At 38.7% G+C, this 18,879-nt stretch overlaps 1 protein-coding gene across 1 annotated transcript in view; it reads right to left on the bottom strand.

The window, feature by feature from the left end:
* The window catches only part of pappa2 (pappalysin 2), a 58,117-nt gene that overhangs the window by 30,491 nt on the left and 8,747 nt on the right, over positions 1-18,879 (bottom strand). The window contains exons 2-10 of the mRNA XM_066692704.1: positions 17,735-18,794; positions 13,262-13,410; positions 10,339-10,632; positions 9,995-10,187; positions 9,557-9,678; positions 5,210-5,392; positions 3,068-3,368; positions 734-862; positions 533-618 (exon numbers count right to left, since the gene is read on the bottom strand). Of these exons, the coding sequence (XP_066548801.1) occupies positions 533-618; positions 734-862; positions 3,068-3,368; positions 5,210-5,392; positions 9,557-9,678; positions 9,995-10,187; positions 10,339-10,632; positions 13,262-13,410; positions 17,735-18,794 (2,517 nt within the window). The remainder of the gene's footprint in view (positions 1-532; positions 619-733; positions 863-3,067; positions 3,369-5,209; positions 5,393-9,556; positions 9,679-9,994; positions 10,188-10,338; positions 10,633-13,261; positions 13,411-17,734; positions 18,795-18,879) is intronic.

Raw genomic sequence — 18,879 nt, 5'->3', positions numbered from 1 at the left:
GATAAGGTATGCAGATGATTGAGTAATCTTTCAAAAAGTGGTAGGCTGTGTTGTTGAAGTCAGCCAGACCACCCATTTAGGGAGTCTGGACCTGGAAAACATTCAAGCGGGTAGCAGACTCAACAAACACTAACACACAAGGAGGGGGCGGGGGGGAAACATTGTTTAGAAAATGGAGGGATGGGTGGAATGACTGAAACTGAGAAAGACAGGGTTGCTGCTGCTGAAGAGCACATGTTGGTAAATCACTACAGTTTTCCCCCCATGGCAAGTTGACATCTTGGATTTGTGTTTGAACCTTATAATGCCAGAAACCCTCAATACAAATCGGCATATGAAATATTATAAAGTGAGACAAACCAAACAGCGAGTAAAGTTTTCGAGCTGGAAGGGAACTGCCTTCTATCATTCATCCCATGAATGATCTGCTGACCATAAAGGGCTTGAACTGAATAAAGTAACGGTAGTGGGGTAACGGAAAAAAACACAATATTTGATGGCACTAAGATGAAGACTTTCTTTGACAACTTACCTTGGCAATTGAATCCTGTTTCCATGTGACATTTCTTAGAGCAGCCGTCCCCATCCAAGAGATTGCCATCATCACAATCTTCTTTACTGCAGACAACAAGGAGAGACAGTTTGCTTTCAATCAGCTCTGTTGTCCATGAGGACAGGGGCATTAGACATGAAATGTTAACCCCCCCAACAATCACAATCATAAATGTCTTACAGGTCCACCAGACCATCTCCACAGTAGTGCGTGCCATGCGTGTAGATGAGGGCTGGGGAGGGCTCACTGAGAAGCCCGTCTGCTGCCACCTGCACCTGGTACACATACAGCTCCCCCTGGGCCACGTCCCTGCAAGGTAACACACATTGAAGCTGTCAATCTCCCCTGAGAGCAAATATAGATAAAGGATGATGTTATTGGTTACTAGTTTCCCGTGTTCTACAAGCAGAAAGCAATAAGCAGCAAAATAAGCTTCTGTAACACCCATGTATGGAGTTTCTGAAAATAACAGGGCACAGAGCTCCATTTCTCCCTGTCAGGAAGTGACCTTATACGAGGCAGACTTCAAGGGACGATTACAACCACAGTGCCTTGGCCATTGATCTGTTTTGAGACGGAACAACTATAAAAAGAGCATGCCCTTGACTTCCCAGCATTGTTAGGTTACCATTGTCTGCGGCCCGCAATGAAGAATGCCTACAAGAATGTAAGTCTCTTCTCCCCAGAGCCTCAGATAACCTCTATGTACAAATTGCCTTCATTAATAATGAACTGTTGTCTCCACTCACATCGTTTGGAGAGTCCTGCTTCAGCACTGGTCTGAAAGGGAAACCTGTTCATTTGTGTCGAGTTGCATGATGAAAGAGACTGATCCATTGAAATGGTTGCGCTATTCACACGTTAGAACTTTTATTGGAACCTGTGTTTATAAATTAAGTATAATTTAGGTTTGAATTATTTTGATGTGTGAGCCGTAACTCCACAAGCTATTATATACTTTCTTTGCTATGTTCAGACTACAGTTGGTGCAATACGGCCACATGACAAATTGAGTCTTAAACAGACAAATCTGATACCCAAAGCCCATTCTTATTAGAAGTACAGCAGAATACAGAATTCTAGAATTTTTTAATGACAAAAATAGCTATAATTGGCACATCTCTTCTCAATAAATGTTATGAACCTTTTGTCATCCAATATGAATGATATCTTGTAAGTCTGGGACACACACACACCTCCTTATAACACTGTTACCATGTTGAAGATCTCTATATCTAATTTCTCTAATGACCTCTTGGTGGCAGTGCTGCTTCACAAGTTATAATTGTTAACCTTTTCCAGGTCTACTGTCTCGTCTAAACAATGACAACCTTTTGAACATATCCTAATCAACACAAAATGTTCAGTTGATCAAAAACAGGACAGCTTAATCAAGCCTGGAGTGTTTACTGTTAAAAACTGTATGAGGTTCGCATTTGGTTTATATTCTCGTTTGTTTGGTTTTAGTTTTTTCCTTCCATCATAACTAAATTCTCCGAAGTTCTGATATATTACAAAATGCAGCTGTAGGCCTGTTCTGTTTCAAAGAGTATGTATGCTAGTATTATTTACATAATATAAGACTATATACATGTTTTTATTTTCTTCTGCAAGTTTGTTGTTTCTTTGTTTTATGATTAAACACTTTTAACTTTAATAGTAAGGCTGTGCAGCGTTATTGGGATTACACAGATATGATTGGTAGTTCAAAACACTCAACTGCTGGAAGGAATCAAGTTGCAGGCTTAAAAAAGTCAAACATCAATCTGTTATGCATGTACATTTCTTTGATTCGCGGTTTAACAAAATTCCTCGCAAAGAAAATTAACATGTTTCCTTTGAGATGTGAACCTGTATTCAGTTACTGTAAGTGGGCTCCACATAATAATTGCACCTGCTTCCCTGTACTAGACATTATTAACTGTAAGATAGAGGCAATTATTTGCAGGAAACACTGCTTGCATTTTATTTGTGTGCTTGAATGTAATTCTGTTTAAGGCCTGGCATTCGCTGAAAGTGATAAACACCAGCTACCACAGCCAACTTTTTAGCGTGAGAGCAGGAAAACGGAAATGTAGCAACCCGAATATTTACAGGGTGGCATGCGTTCATTTGGTTTCAGATGGAAAATCTGGGTATGACACTTAGGAAAAAGCAATTGTATTCCTCTGCTGAATTAATTAGAATACAAGCTTTGTTATTTGTGTTGTTTTAAATGTTAAACATATTCAATATTAAAAAAACAGGTCACATTTTTGGAAGATGTCTTCCCAAGGTACTAATCTTCTTTATAGCACATAGACAGACACTAATCAGAGACCTTCATAGATCCCGGTAATCAAACAGTCATTTCATTAAAATGTTTTTTACACACATGTCTATAATCAAAGCACTATCTTGACTTGACTGAAACAGATAGCAAACAATTAAATTAAGCATTATAAAATACTTAGTAAGATCATATTTTAAAGCCATTTTCTCCTCACATATCACACAAAAACTCTATTGACGTACGTGTCAGTGAAATTGCGGCCTGCCTGCCTCACTGGCCCGTTAGGAAAAGGTGGTTCTCTGACTATGTGGTACTCGAACAGACGGCAGCTGGAGCAGAGAGGGTTCTGCGGCCTCGATGTCAGGAGGGCAGCGTCAATCTCCATCTTCTCATCAAAGGTGTAGATCTTCACCCCTGTAACCTTCTTCTGGGTGTTGAGGCACAGGGTTAGCGGCACATCACAGAAGGTGTGCTGGGGACCAAGTTTGAAGGACTCTCCCTGTTCAGTCAGGATCTCGATGTTGGAGATGACTTTGGTGGAGTCTGCAGAAAAAGGAGTAAGAAATATCCTAAGTCACAACAGAAAACATAGGGCTGTGATGCACAGAGAATGAAGCTGAAAGTCAGTGCCTTTACAAGTTAATTTTGCAGATCAATAATGCTAAGACATCTGAAGTAATACAATTTAAATACACGTTAACAGCTTTAGAAAGGACATTTGTCAATACTAAAGACTCACTTAATGACTGATCTGTTCCTTCAATCAAAATGGATTTCTTTCTTGATGCAACCATTGTCTAATCATATAGTACACATGAGCAAAAACATGCTAAAAGAGCATCATAGAGCATCTACAGTGAGGGAAAAAAGGATTTGATCCCCTGCTGATTTTGTACGTTTGTCCACTGACAAAGAAATGATCAGTCTATAATTTTAATGGTAGGTGTATTTTAACAGTGAGAGACAGAATAACAACAAAAAAATCCAGAAAAATGCATTTCAAAAAAGTTATAAATTGATTTGCATGTTAATGAGGGAAATAAGTATTTGATCCCCTATCAATCAGCAAGATTTCTGGCTCCCAGGTGTCTTTTATACAGGTAACGAGCTGAGATTAGGAGCACTCTCTTAAAGGGAGTGCTCCTAATCTCAGTTTGTTACCTGTATAAAAGACACCTGTCCAGAGAAGCAATCAATCAATCAGGTTCCAAACTCTCCACCATGGCCAAGACCAAAGAGCTGTCCAGGGACAAGACTGTAGACCTACACAAGGCTGGAATGGGCTACAAGACCATCGCCAAGCAGCTTGGTGAGAAGGTGACAACAGTTGGTGCGATTATTCGCAAATGGAAGAAACACAAAATAACTGTCAGTCTCCCTTGGTCTGGGGCTCCATGCAAGATCTCACCTCGTGGAGTTTCAATGATCATGAGAACGGTGAGGAATCAGCCCAGAACTACACGGGAGGATCTTGTTAATGATATCAAGGCAACTGGGACCATAGTCACCAAGAAAACAATTGGTAACACACTACACCCTGAAGGACTGAAATCCTGCAGCGCCCGCAAGGTCCCCCTGCTCAAGAAAGTACATGTACAGGCCCGTCTGAAGTTTGCCAATGAACATCTGAATGATTCAGAGGAGAACTGGGTGAAAGTGTTGTGGTCAGATGAGACCAAAATCAAGCTCTTTGACATCAACTCAACTCGCCATGTTTGGAGGAGGAGGAATGACTCCAAGAACACCATCCCCACCATCAAACATGGAGGTGGAAACATTATGCTTTGGGGGTGTTTTTCTGCTAAGGGGACAGGACAACTGCACCGCATCAAAGGGACGATGGACGGGGCCATGTACCGTCAAATCTTGGGTGAGAACCTCCTTCCCTCAGCCAGGGCATTGAACATGGGTCGTGGATGGGTATTCCAGCATGACAATGACCCAAAACACACAGCCAAGGCAACAAAGGAGTGGCTCAAGAAGAAGCATATTAAGGTCCTGGAGTGGCCTAGCCAGTCTCCAGACCTTAATCCCATAGAAAATCTGTGGAGGGAGCTGAAGGTTCGAGTTGCCAACAAGGGTTTTGCCACCAAGTACTAAGTCGAAGGGGTCAAATACTTATTTCCCTCATTAACATGCAAATCAATTTATAACTTTTTTGAAATGCGTTTTTCTGGATTTTTTTGTTGTTATTCTGTCTCTCACTGTTAAAATACACCTACCATTAAAATAATAGACTGATCATTTCTTTGTCAGTGGGCAAACATACAAAATCAGCAGGGGATCAAATACTTTTTTCCCTCACTGTATAGAGCAAGGTGGGTATAATGGAGATAGAATAAACAAATAAAGTAGTATTTTTTTTTAATGAATGGAAATATTACCTGTTGAGATGTAGGTGATCCACACTGTGAGACTCTCTGGAATGACAGGGTGAAGGAAATGCAGCTCCAGAAGACACCCTTCTGTTTGAGGACATGGTGCGGTCATATTGGCATCATATAGGTTTAGCTCAGGGCTCCAAGCCTGAAGGCTGGGCTCACAGGGCTGGTAAACATCTGGGGGACCTGTGGACACAAGGCAATGAACAACAGGTTGAAATCCCACGATGCTGTTGATTTACCACATATACACCTGTATGGTGAGAGACAGACTAAAACTAGGTTCAGTTCCAGAAAACCTGCATTTATCTTCCAAGCCCCATGTCTAGCTCAGGTAAGCAGTTAGGGAATCGTTGACAAAAATAAATAAATGATATACCAAGAGTTAGCAGTAAGAGAACCAAAATGCAAAGTACTCTCTGTGGAACAGTGAAATTTTGGAAGGGCCCAACAGAATGCAAAATGCCTTAATGTCTACAAATCTGCCTCTGAACATTTTGAGCTCCCCCTGCGTGATTTGCTGATGTGTCTTCACATGTGCAGATCTGTGCAGAATAAACAGCTCAATGCCAAGTAAAACTATACGAATAAATTGGTCAGATAAACAGGGATGGCCTGAACTATTTTTGGGTAATTATTCTATCAGATGGGACGGTTTATTCTCATGGAAGGTGCAGCACGATTCGGAAATTGAGCTGCCTTTACCTTCCTGTTCTAAGCAACTTTACCGTAACACAGTTTCCAATTATTTTTTTAATACTGGACAAACCTTCCTGTTTCAGAAGACACCCACTGTCCAACATGTACATTTTACTTACAGTTGCACAGACATTTTTAGTTCTCCTTTCCAGGTGTGAGTAAAGCAAAGATGACTACTTACATGTCTCAGAACAGTTCTTAATACTAATTCCTACAGCTTTGTCTTCTGTAGGTTTCATTGATTTTGCTTGTTTTTTCAATGCATCTAAATATGTGAAACTAGTCGGAAATGAGTATCAGCAAAGCACTGCTATAGTGGTGACTGAAGTAGCGGGTATAGTCTAATTCATTTGTAAAGAGTGGGTATTTAGGGAATTACACAAGAGTGTAAACAAGGTCTTCTGAAATTAAGTGGGCATACGCAAAGTTCCATTCGATTTTAGTGCGCATATGGTGTATGCCTGCATATGCCCTCGACTTAAACCACTGCAGCTAGTGTACGGCTGTAAAATAATATGTCTGATACAATTTCAAAGCAGGAAACACTATTTTTGCATGGAATCATTAAGGTTTGTTTCATTAGGAGAGCTGTAGGTCAATAAATATTATTTTATTAGTGGTAAGAAAAATGAGAACAACTGTGAACAGGTGTTAGTTAATTTAATTCTGCTACTATATTTATTTCCTAATTTCTCTCTTTGATGAATATCAGAACACATTCAATAAAATGTCCAAAAGTGGTTTAGATTTAAAAGCTACTAATTTAAATGTAACCAAAAACTAAAATGGATTAAGCCAGGCTGTGTTTTTGTTATTCTTGTTATTTTCTTTCCGCTTTAATATTATCATTTTTAACACCCACTTTTTAAACTGTAATGCTTCTTGTTGTTTTCCTCCACCTATTATTAACATTATAATCATTACCATATTTTTGTAACTAGAAGCATCCCATAGATTTTTGTTACAAACCGTTTTTTATATATGTTTGGATGAGGAAGATTTCCATGTATTAAGTTCAGTTTAAATTTATAAAAGCAAAATGTTTGATATGCGTCAATTAAAGGTGCAGGCCGGTCCAACCTCACAGAATTCTGATTAAAATAATCAGTTACATCTGTTACATGAAGAATAAAGTTTCAGAGAAATACTGGGTACACATTGATTTTTTAATGACAGCTGGATCTTGGAACTTGACCAACATTACCAAACTTCAGAACTATGCTGAGCACCTTGGTTTTTAATGGCCTAAACAATACTTTTCTTTTTTGTTAAGCAATTACTCCTTTTATGATTTATTTCTTGATTCATCTTTTCCAGGCTCCCCTAACCTCGCACGCACCTACTTGACAGGCGAAAAGTGCATCTTCCACCATTGTGAAACACTGTTTAGTACAGGCATGATGCCAATGGATAAGGCCAATGCTTTCTATCTGTGCTAATCAAAACTGAAGTTCTTTTCTTCTTCATCTTCGTCTTGAGGAATTAATACATTAAACATCTTGCACAACTCTATGGAAACATTTGGCAATATAAGTTTAAATTTTAACAATCCATTAAAGCAACATGTTAGAAAAGCACTGTAAAGACAAAGAAAGAAAGAACAATAGCTTAGAGTCCTTACAGTTTTAGACACTTTATCTTTTTTCTCAATACTTTTGAGGCTTTTAAAGCATTAAAGAAGTATGTGTCCACAACAGAATCTGAAAACACTGGAAACGTGCAACAAGTTTTTAAAATTCACATTCAGACTGTGTACAGTATTTATTTGGATGCTTGTTAATATGAAACTACTACACTATTACAAAGGACATCTTCCTGCCATATACTAAAACATTCCTGAAATACAATAAAGACAAGTTTCCCATTACCGATCAAGACATAACTCTTCATTGCACAGCCTCATGTAGTGTGAATTAATATGGTGTTATTTCACATGAAACCTCCATATTACCTCAGTATTATTCTTTTACTATAGCCTTCACAGCAATATGTTACCATGTCAAACTGCTGCATCAACCTAGCCATCTACAGTGAGGGAAAAAAGTATTTGATCCCCTGCTGATTTTGTACCTTTGCCCACTGACAAAGAAATGATCAGTCTATAATTTTAATGGTAGGTGTATTTTAACAGTGAGAGACAGAATAACAACAAAAAAATCCAGAAAAACGCATTTAAAAAAAGTTATAAATTGATTTGCATGTTAATGAGTGAAATAAGTATTTGATCCCCTATCAATCAGCAAGATTTCTGGCTCCCAGGTGTCTTTTTATACAGGCACGAGAGTGCTCCTAATCTCAGCTCGTTACCTGTATAAAAGACACCTGTCCACAGAAGCAATCAATCAATCAGGTTCCAAACTCTCCACCATGGCCGAGACCAAAGAGCTGTCCAAGGATGTCAGGGACAAGATTGTAGACCTACACAAGGCTGCAATGGGCTACAAGACCATCGCCAAGCAGCTTGGTGAGAAGGTGACAACAGTTGGTGCGATTATTCGCAAATGGAAGAAACACAAAATACCTGTCAGTCTCCCTCGGTCTGGGGCTCCATGCAAGATCTCACCTCGTGGAGTTTCAATGATCATGAGAACGGTGAGGAATCAGCCCAGAACTACACGGGAGGATCTTGTTAATGATCTCAAGGCAGCTGGGACCATAGTCACCAAGAAAACAATTGGTAACACACTACGCCGTGAAGGACTGAAATCCTGCAGCGCCCGCAAGGTCCCCCTGCTCAAGAAAGCACATGTACAGGCCCGTCTGAAGTTTGCCAATGAACATCTGAATGATTCAGAGGAGAACTGGTTGAAAGTGTTGTGGTCAGATGAGACCAAAATCGAGCTCTTTGGAATCAACTCAACTCGCCGTGTTTGGAGGAGGAGGAATGACCCCAAGAACACCATCCCCACCGTCAAACATGGAGGTGAAAACATTATGCTTTGGGGGTGTTTTTCTGCTAAGGGGAAAGGACAACTGCACCGCATCAAAGGGACGATGGACAGGGCCATGTACCGTCAAATCTTGGGTGAGAACCTCCTTCCCTCAGCCAGGGCATTGAAAATGGGTCGTGGATGGGTATTCCAGCATGACAATGACCCAAAACACACAGCCAAGGCAACAAAGGAGTGGCTCAAGAAGAAGCATATTAAGGTCCTGGAGTGGCCTAGCCAGTCTCCAGACCTTAATCCCATAGAAAATCTGTGGAGGGAGCTGAAGGTTCGAGTTGCCAAACGTCAGCCTCGAAACCTTAATGACTTGGAGAGGATCTGCAAAGAGGAGTGGGACAAAATCCCTCCTGAGATGTGTGCAAACCTGCTGGCCAACTACAAGAAACATCTGACCTCTGTGATTGCCAACAAGGGTTTTGCCACCAAGTACTAAGTCGAAGGGGTCAAATACTTATTTCCCTCATTAACATGCAAATCAATTTATAACTTTTTTGAAATGCGTTTTTTTGTTGTTATTCTGTCTCTCACTGTTAAAATACACCTACCATTAAAATTATAGACTGATCATTTCTTTGTCAGTGGGCAAACGTACAAAATCAACAGGGGATCAAATACTTTTTTCCCTCACTGTATGTTCAAATGACATTTCCCGGGAAGATGTAGTTATTTTCCTGAGACCTGGATGAAAGACCACTTCACTGACCTATGGCCTCTTCAGGTGTCCAGTAGCCGGAGGAGTCGCACACACGGGGTGACGCGGCCTCATGGGCATACTGGTGAAACGCTCCATCTTCATCACAGTCGCCACAATTACCTCCGCCCTCTCTAAGAGATAAGCAAATTTATATATTTATGTATTTCATAAGCTGATGTATTCCAAAGTCAACACAATAATTAATATGATATTTATTTCAGATAAAACTCAAAATAATAAATCATTGTATGTGCTTTGGAAGGATTGATGAACTTGTTGATTTGTACATTAAAAGTTTAATACCTGTGAGATAGTGACCAGAGGTTAATAACTATCTTCTATAATGGCACTAGCCAATGAGTAAAGTTATGTTATAAAACAGCTGCATAAGTAACATTGTTCTTATATACCTGTTCAAATTAAATGCTTTGATGATTGGCTACAAACCTGTGGTATAGCTTCCCACTCACAGGATGCAACCAATGAAGGGACACGGAATGTGTACTCTGGCCAATCACCATAGGAGGAAGAGGAACAGGGGCGGGCTTACTGCCATCGACCCAATTCTGATATACTAAGTCCACATAACAATGCATGCGGGCCACCTGGTTTGGAGTAAAATTATTGGTGCAGTTGTCATCTGAAACAAAGAAATGTGGACAGATTTACATCACTAATATATCAAAAATAAGTAATACAGATTTCATGGGTTGGTTCAGGATGAAAGTGTGAATAAAATATAATCGCATTAAAACAGAGATGGAAAATACAAATCACTACCACGGTATTACCTGTGTAACTCATGTAGTTATTGAATGGTGTTCCTTCATACAGAACTGGGCCACAGCTGTCATTGACAGGGTCTGGATCGCGACAAGATTTAAATTTTGGCGTTGGTGCTGTGTCGGCACATAAATCACCCGTCTCCATTGAGGGAGTAATTTCCCGGCAAGGGTCATCACAGGATTCGCGTTCGCTGACTCCTTTGAAGACGTGATAAAGTCCTAGAATGTGTCCCATTTCATGAATCATGGTATTGTTGTGTCCCACGGTGCCAAAGTAAGATGGATTTAGTACCATTCCCCCTGAGAGCATGGAAAACAGACTTGAGTGGAGAAGAGTGATTCTCAATGATCTTTAATAATATTCACTTAAAGAAAGAATGTAAATACCAGTAGTTGGTATTAGGTGTTGTGGCATAAAAAAAAGTGGTGGATGTTAATGGTATAAAAAGTGCTGGCATTAGATCAGTGCATTGCAGTAATATGCATTTAACAGAATGGCAATTCCTGATTTATAATGCCAAACGTCTGTTAAAATGTTTTTAATAATCCCAACCTACATTTCTAAAGAAACTATGTTAAGAGTGCAATGCTACATAAATTACGTATGTTTATTAAAGCATCACTTCACAAGTCATTATAGATTTTATGATTATTTCTTTAAAGGCTTTCTATCCTACGTAAGTACAAGTCCACACAATTTGCCATGTACTGCACAATGTCAAAATGGCATATTTTCTACTGTTTACCTTGTTTAGTCCTGTAAAGCCACAAGGAGAAACTACATCCATAAATAAGTTACAGTTCACTTCCCTTCCCATTCCACTCACATTCTGGTATGAGTTGTAAAAATGCATCAGACTTTTAATAATATCCCTCAGAACTCATTATTAACTGGATATAGGTTTACCTCCCCTGGTCTGCTTGTAAAAACTAGGGAAATTATGCATAATCCCTAAAAGAAGAAAAAATGTTAATAATATATATATATTTCTTAGAAGGACTCTGTAAAAAAAAGTAATAAACTTCAGAGCCAAAAACAACATTAAGAATCACCTTTTCTTTCTACCATTAGACCATTGTTTTAAACATAAATATCAGCAATCTTAACAAAGCAAACAAATTGTGTATAGTGGCAGTGCAGTAATTAATTAATAGTTTAGATATTTAGACTGCCCAGAAACTAGCACAATTACCAAAATGTATATAAGAATACATTTGAAATAGCTTGATATTCCTTGATATTTTCCCATGTTACACTTTACTCAAAAAGGCAACATATCTTTACAACATTAATTAAATGTTCTTCTCAATCAGGTATTTTACTATTTTAAGGCAGCATATGTCCCTCTTGTCTAGTGTTTCTTTTGACTTCTTCCAGAATACAATCAAACACGAAATAGGCTTTGACAACACTGTTCATTCTTGGTATGTTGATAGTTAATGGAAATCTACAATAAAACACTGCATATGGCAAGACATTTTCAAGAAGGAGGTGATTTTTTGGTCACTTGCGCCTTTTTATAGAAATCTGGCATTTAGTTTTATTGTTAAGTAATATAATAAATAGCTTAAAAGAGGTGACTTTTATAACCAATAATTATCCAGACTAAATTTCAGCTGTTTACCAATCAGCAGCCATGAAACTACACTGGTGCAATCTCTAAAGATAATTTGCATGATTTGTTTGATGTCAGTTACACTGCATGAAAACGGTTTGTCACTGATTGTTTTTCACTTTAAAAGATGAAAATGAATCACACAGAATACAAAGCATAGAATCCGGTCCTACTTTAATATGAATACTACTCAGTTCTTCATTTTGCAGAGATACCAGTTAAGCTCGTTGAACAGACCTTCAATTGAATTTCGATCTGGCAAATGATCAAGCCACGGTCACACAGAAGACATAGGTTACTAGAGCAGGGTTAGAAACAGACATGTGGAAATTTACTTTTCATTATACATTGTATAAGAATCTGCAGCATGTAAAACCTGAGATGGGTAGCACTACTATTCAATGGGATACTTATTTCTATCCCTGTTAGAAAACCCTTCATTACTAGACAAATTGCTAATCCCTTCAGTATCACAGCACAAACCATGCCACTGCAGAAACCTCAGTGCGTCCGTGAACCTAAGTAGGACTACTTATGTTAATACATTATTGTAATAAAGCCAAATGTCAGAGACGTCTGGTTCTAATGAAATCTTACTCACGTCGGTGACAATTGAATTGAATGGAAATCAGGAAGTTTAGCTATTACCCTAATATCTATAAGGGTTTTGAAGTTCATTTGGAATGATTACTTCCTTTTTGAATATTTTGTTACATTCCCGAAATGAAAACCAAATGTAATTCTTTACATTGAATATTTATATTATATCCAGTATTTTAAGGCATAGATGCGTATTAACAACAGAATAGTATTTTGTATTTTACAGCAACCAAAGTGGTCCACGCCAGTGGAGGCATTCTATATCATAACTAGATGTTGTGTCAAAAGCAATACATATTAAGTAACCCTGAACTGCAGCATACTGATTTCACTACAGATTCATGGCAGTTTTTCATGGATTGTTAATTAATGGAATGGGTTATGCTATGAGTTTTCATCTGCTTACAGTCTTCCTAAGATGAGAATCACACTGCCTGAAATCACATTATGAAGGGCAGCACCGGATTCAGGTATAGGCGACATGGGTAGCCACCCAGGGTGGCATCTTGCCGGGAGCGGCATGGGGTGCCCTCACAAAAAAATTTGGAATGGTGACATTTGCGCGATCGGATTTCTATCGCTCATTCGCTGAAGGGGGGGTTCGCCCAGGGAGCCATACAAGCTAGAACTGCCACTGATAAACGTGGATGGTCTTCACCTGTCCTTGTCAGATCTGGGTGCAAGGTGTGGATGTAAAACAAGACATAGCTCACCCTGGTGGCTGAGGGCCTCCTTTGCCCAAGGCCAAGTGGCGGCTCCTGCCAGTTCCTCTCTGACTGAATTGTTTGCAAAGAACACGTTGAGATACTCAGTACTGCTCAGCTGCAGAAACTCCTTCAACTCCTTCACACTCATATAAGCCCTTGAATGCAAAGACACAAGACAATGTATCATTGATTTTTGCTTGACTTAATTTCTCAGAGAACAGCCACAGCCATTAGACATTGTTGAACTAGGTCTGAGGTTCATCTAATACAGTCCTTTACACATTTTCACAACAGCTCCATCTCTCTGAAGAAAAAGAGACTTAATTCCAATAAATATAGCCTACTTTGGTTCTGTCCTGAGGAAGGATTCACTCTTCTTCTGATTAACAAATCCATTGTCAACACTTTGCCTTTTTTTGTTTAAAAAGGAAAAGTATTCATCTTGTTTTTGGCAGTTTACTCACTCCTGGGAAACAGGGTAACATGCTCGAATGACCAACCATTTTAGTGTTGACGGCTCTCCACAAAAGTGGTTTTGATAGGGAGGCACACAAGGGGAAATGTTGAGCGTAGTTCTACTGTAAACTTAAAATCTGATATGGGAAAATACAAATAAGCATTTATGAAAAGGTGGAAGCATGAGAATGGAGTATAACTGGTCCCAAACTGACTTGAATTTAGATTTACATTCACACTATCATTTGTTTTCATGTTGGATTTGATGAATGATGAAATTTTATACTCAGAACCCCTCGTGAAAGTCCTAATAAGATCATGTAGTGGAAAGAAGAATCTTTGCTAAGAGCTATAGTGAGATGAAAGGTAAATTAGGTAGGCCAGGGTATTTTCTGCCTTGGGATTTCATTGGCTCTGTCAATAGTATGACACATTTACTTTTCCTGGAAATGGGTGTTGAATGTTTATAATATATGTCAATATGATCTGCTTTTCTTACTTTTTGAAAGACAGAAACATTGGCAACCCGGTGCCCTAACATACCAAACGGTCTAGCCCATTAGCTAAACCACCTGCTGTTTCTTGGAGATTTTCCATTACTGACCATGCCTAGCCCATCTTGAGTTTTCAGGTTAAACAAGCAAATAGTGAGCTAATCTACTTCAAAATATAAATACCATAAATCTTTTGGAAGAAAATTAAAAGGAATATATATATATGTGTGTGTGTTTGTAGGTATGTATGAATGTTTTTATTAATAAAATATAAAAACGATTACACTCTGTTTCAACTTGTGTTTTTTGTAGTCGCTCCAGTGAGGAAAGTGTCAAACCTGAAGAACCTTAGTTCAAAAGCAATTAAGATGAATGACGTAAGGTGAAAAAAGTGTGTCTACCCAATGATTAGTCAGTTCAGGCCAACATATTAGGTCATTTGGCAGTATGGTGCTAAAAAAAAAAAAAAAAAAAAAAGAAATGGGTAAACAGTGGCTTTATGGAACAAATAAAATCTTATTCTGAACAGCAGTCTTTCTCAAATACAGCTTGAAAATGATTGTAATTCACGTTTAGCTTTGGCTTGTCATTAGTTTTCCACTGGTCCGTGGGGTGCCTAAGACTTCATTCTGCTGCATGTGGTGAGTACATTGCAAAAATAATGTCTCCAGTTCCTGTTCCAGTCAACTAAAATGATACCTGACAAAATCGCTGCCTGATCTGGGATCTGAACTCAGTTTTTTCCCTCAGCCCTTTGACTTAACTCCCACAAAAAGGTTGATCAAAGCTAATTATTGTACTCAGTATTTAGGCTGTTATTGGTGTAAATGGATTCTCAGTAAAATTATCCTATAAAATGAGAGAATAATCTCGAAAAACGATAATGAAACCTTGATAACGAATTCAATTCCACAAATTTGTATACATTTGCATGTTGACGAGCAACATTCATAAATAGTTTTCATCTAATCATTTTTTTTCAGCCTAAGGTTTCAAATGAGCCATCAGCTGCCAATAAAAATAATGCAGACCCAACATTTTTCCCTTGGCTCAAGAAAACAGTATTGCTGAATAAATAATATTCAACCTGAGAGACTTAAATAAATACATGTTTTTCTTGCACGCTTGCCCTGGATGTTAGCGGTAAACTACCAGACAGGTTATTTTTCAAGTTTGTCTCTCTTTGAGACCTGCTAGAAATTGTATGTTTTACTATAAAGCATTTTTTAATGAGAAGACATCAGAAGAATACATAAACAATCAACCAAACAAACACATAGATACATTTATTTACTTAACATTTTTTTTATTATTATTTCAATATTTTAGATATATAGCCAATAACAAAGAAAAACATATGGTTCTGAGCTTTATGAGGTGCATTTTCATGATCAATATTGCACAACATATTGCTAATTTTGTGGAACTTCTATGTAAGTTTCTAACACTATGTAGGTGTACTATATACTAATGTATATAAAAACTCATTTTTACATTTTATTGAATCCAAGCTGATGAAGTTTAAATTGGATTATTAAAAGCAATCCTAAAACTCTCTATTATGCCACATTGAACTCAGAACATAATTTTTGTTTGCATCTCTACCCAGAGCATCCAAAAAATATTCCTTAATGGCTAAGAAGCCCATACTATTTTCTCAAGATTATCACTGCCAACATCTGACACCTTATATCTGTAAATTCCCTCTCTACTGGATATAACTGCTTAAGAAAACAAATTTATCAGTGGAAGGGATTGGCAACTGGTTATTTTAAGTTGCCCAGCTGCAGATACCAGAACAAATTGGACTAGAAGTAAAACAGGAAAAATAGTGGCATTTAGCCTGAGGCAGAACATTATATATATAAAAAAAAACTATTGCATTTCTGCACTAATTCTTCTTCACCTTTGGAATTCATTAGTTGTGATTGGCTCTCAAGTTGACCCAGTAAAGACTCCAGAGCAGTAGTGTTCTTCTGAGGAACAATTCTGTATGGCTCCTGCTATTGAGCAAATTTTAATGGTATATTAACCAAGGTGTATGACTTCTTATTAGCTCTGCAGCCATAATAATAATACAGAAAATAATATTCAGCTCAACATCATGTAAAAAGTCCTTTAAATGTGGACTAATTTGATAATAGATTTTACTTGTGTCAAATGGAACTGAAATAAAGGAGAGTGCATCTTTGAGTTTTGTAGCCCATCGCCAGAAATGAATACCTTCATCTTGGCATGGGCCTTGACCCCCTCCCCCCCTCCCCTCGCGGGGCCTGGCTCTCGAGCTGCTGTTGTACTCTTCAAAGGATTAATACAAGGCAGCCCTGAGCAAAACAACGGCCATGTGGCCAAGTGTTTTCGGACTCCTGTCCAAATGTATCATTGGGGCCCAATTCATCTCAGCGGGAATTCTTTCAGAACAGATACAGAACTTGGTGCACTGACTTACTTAAAAAAAAAAATCTCTATCACTGAGTTTACAATGGCCACAGCTGGCTACAGGGAAGACTGTGATGGCAATGTAACATCTGACCATACTAATTCAAACGAAATCCACATTGACTTTATATGTGAGAAAAACTGTGAATGACTTCACAAAACAGTGAATTATTTTCTGTTACTTATGAAAAAACAGTGTAGCAGGATCACACAGGAGCATTGTAAAAGCGGTTATGCAATCTCCCTTTCTCAGATATATATATATATATAATCAATGTCATGTAACAGGAAAATATTGTTGATTTATTGTTGTATTGTACATAAAATAGTACAATATACAGCTGGGATCCTTCTTGTCACTTTGCATTATAGCTGTTTATAAATAAAGTGAATAAATAAACGCAGCACTGATTTTTAGAATAAAAAAATATAAATCACAGTAATGTTTTGTAATATATTTTAGCTAACTGTAATGTGATACCAAAATAAATAAAAATGCAATAAAGTATAAGCTTGTAATTTACAGTTTGCAGGCAAGTTTTTATTTAATTTAGGACTTGGACACTTGAATTCCTATTGATGGTAAAACAAAGCAGTTGATGCCAGTGCCCATTGTGTTAAATATTCTCATAGCCGCCCACATTACAGTAATGTACTGTCTAGTCAACCTTAAAAAATCTAAAGAAAGAAGTTCCTAATAAACCAAAAATGGAACCTATGAGCTATTAAAAGATTTTCTTTCAGCATTTTTTGCATTCAAAAACATTTTAGCAATCATACTCTTTTCTTGAGTAGTTTAACAGGAATGTTAGCTACATTTGGATTGCTAAAAAAGTCTACAGGAAAAAGTGGAATACCCCATACTGTTGGATTCTTGATGAAGGTATGCTTTGGCATGACTCTATACTTCAGCTCCTCCTACCAGTAATGGACTAGTATTGCCAATTGAGATGCATTTCACTTGGTAGTACTAGACTCCCCCACATTGGAAACGTAAATATATACATATATTTTTCCCTAAGCATATAATAGTGGTGTGCTGAAAACAGTACCTCAATTAAAGCATGCTACCAGTAAAAACAGTTCTTACCTATCCACAGACTCTGGATCAAAGCACGTTTTCATGATATCTGTGATCTCAGGGTCACAGCAGTCGCCATCATCAAAGTCATAGCGCATACTGTTGCACTCCATGTTGCAAACTCCATCTCGCTTTTTCCAGTTGTAGCACGGGCCAAGATGGACGCAATCCCCTCCGTCATGGCCGGTCAGAGGGTGGTCACACTCTGGGTTGCAGTGACGATTCCCTATCTTGCTGGTATCGCAGTTGCTCAAGATGATACGTTGACGGAGAGAGGAATTGTACAAGTTATGGATTGTTAGCTCCCAGGTTATATTGTATGGCTTGAAAGCATCACCTAGAGCCTTGTGTTGAATTTGTATTTGCTCTTGCGACACAGTAGGGTTTGAGCCATCGTCATTACAGATGTTCACCACCCTGTATCTGATCTTCTTTCCTGTTCTCAGCGGCCAGTGGTTGTTGTAGCTCAGGATAACATCTGTATTGTCACACACCGTCAGGCCACAGGGAGGGGGTAGGAAGGCGGACACCAGCTCCCTTTCTGGAATGGGAATGATTTCTAAACTCGGGTGGCCACCATCTTTGTAAGGCTGCCATTGTCTTTCAACATTGGAGTAATCACCCCTGAGTGCCAGAAGCGGTTCTTCACTCCCGACTTGAGCAAAGCCCCCTGAAAGCTCTTCTTGGGCACGGGCACTCCCCCAGATAAGAACTCCCCCAACGTGCCCGCGGAAATTGTGTCCAATATCAGAATGGTCACCACCAAGAAGGAATGTGCGGCAGGCACTCATAAACGGGCTATAAAGATTGCCTGTTTGCTCACCACTTTCCCCAACCTTGGCCCCATCCACATAAAGTGTCATTTGGTAGCCATTGTAGCTAACCACTAAGTGTGTCCATGAGTTGGGCCGGTAACGCTGGTGCCCAATAACAGTGATGGCTTTGGGGGCACGATCAGTACGAAGTGTGAAAAAAAATCGACCATTTTTTCGGCCTGTAGGCTCCACCGAACGGATGCCCACTGACCAGCCTTTGTCGCTCAGGGAATGGGAACAGTTGTCGAAAACTCCTGTAAGAGCACCAAGAAAAAAAAGAAAAAAAGTATTACATAGTACGTAGTTATAATAGGCTTAGAAGAACAAGAAATTAGATCA

Source organism: Amia ocellicauda, chromosome 19, assembly GCF_036373705.1.
Source record: "Amia ocellicauda isolate fAmiCal2 chromosome 19, fAmiCal2.hap1, whole genome shotgun sequence".
Taxonomy (NCBI): domain Eukaryota; kingdom Metazoa; phylum Chordata; class Actinopteri; order Amiiformes; family Amiidae; genus Amia; species Amia ocellicauda.
This window is presented reverse-complemented; position numbering and strand designations above follow the sequence as displayed.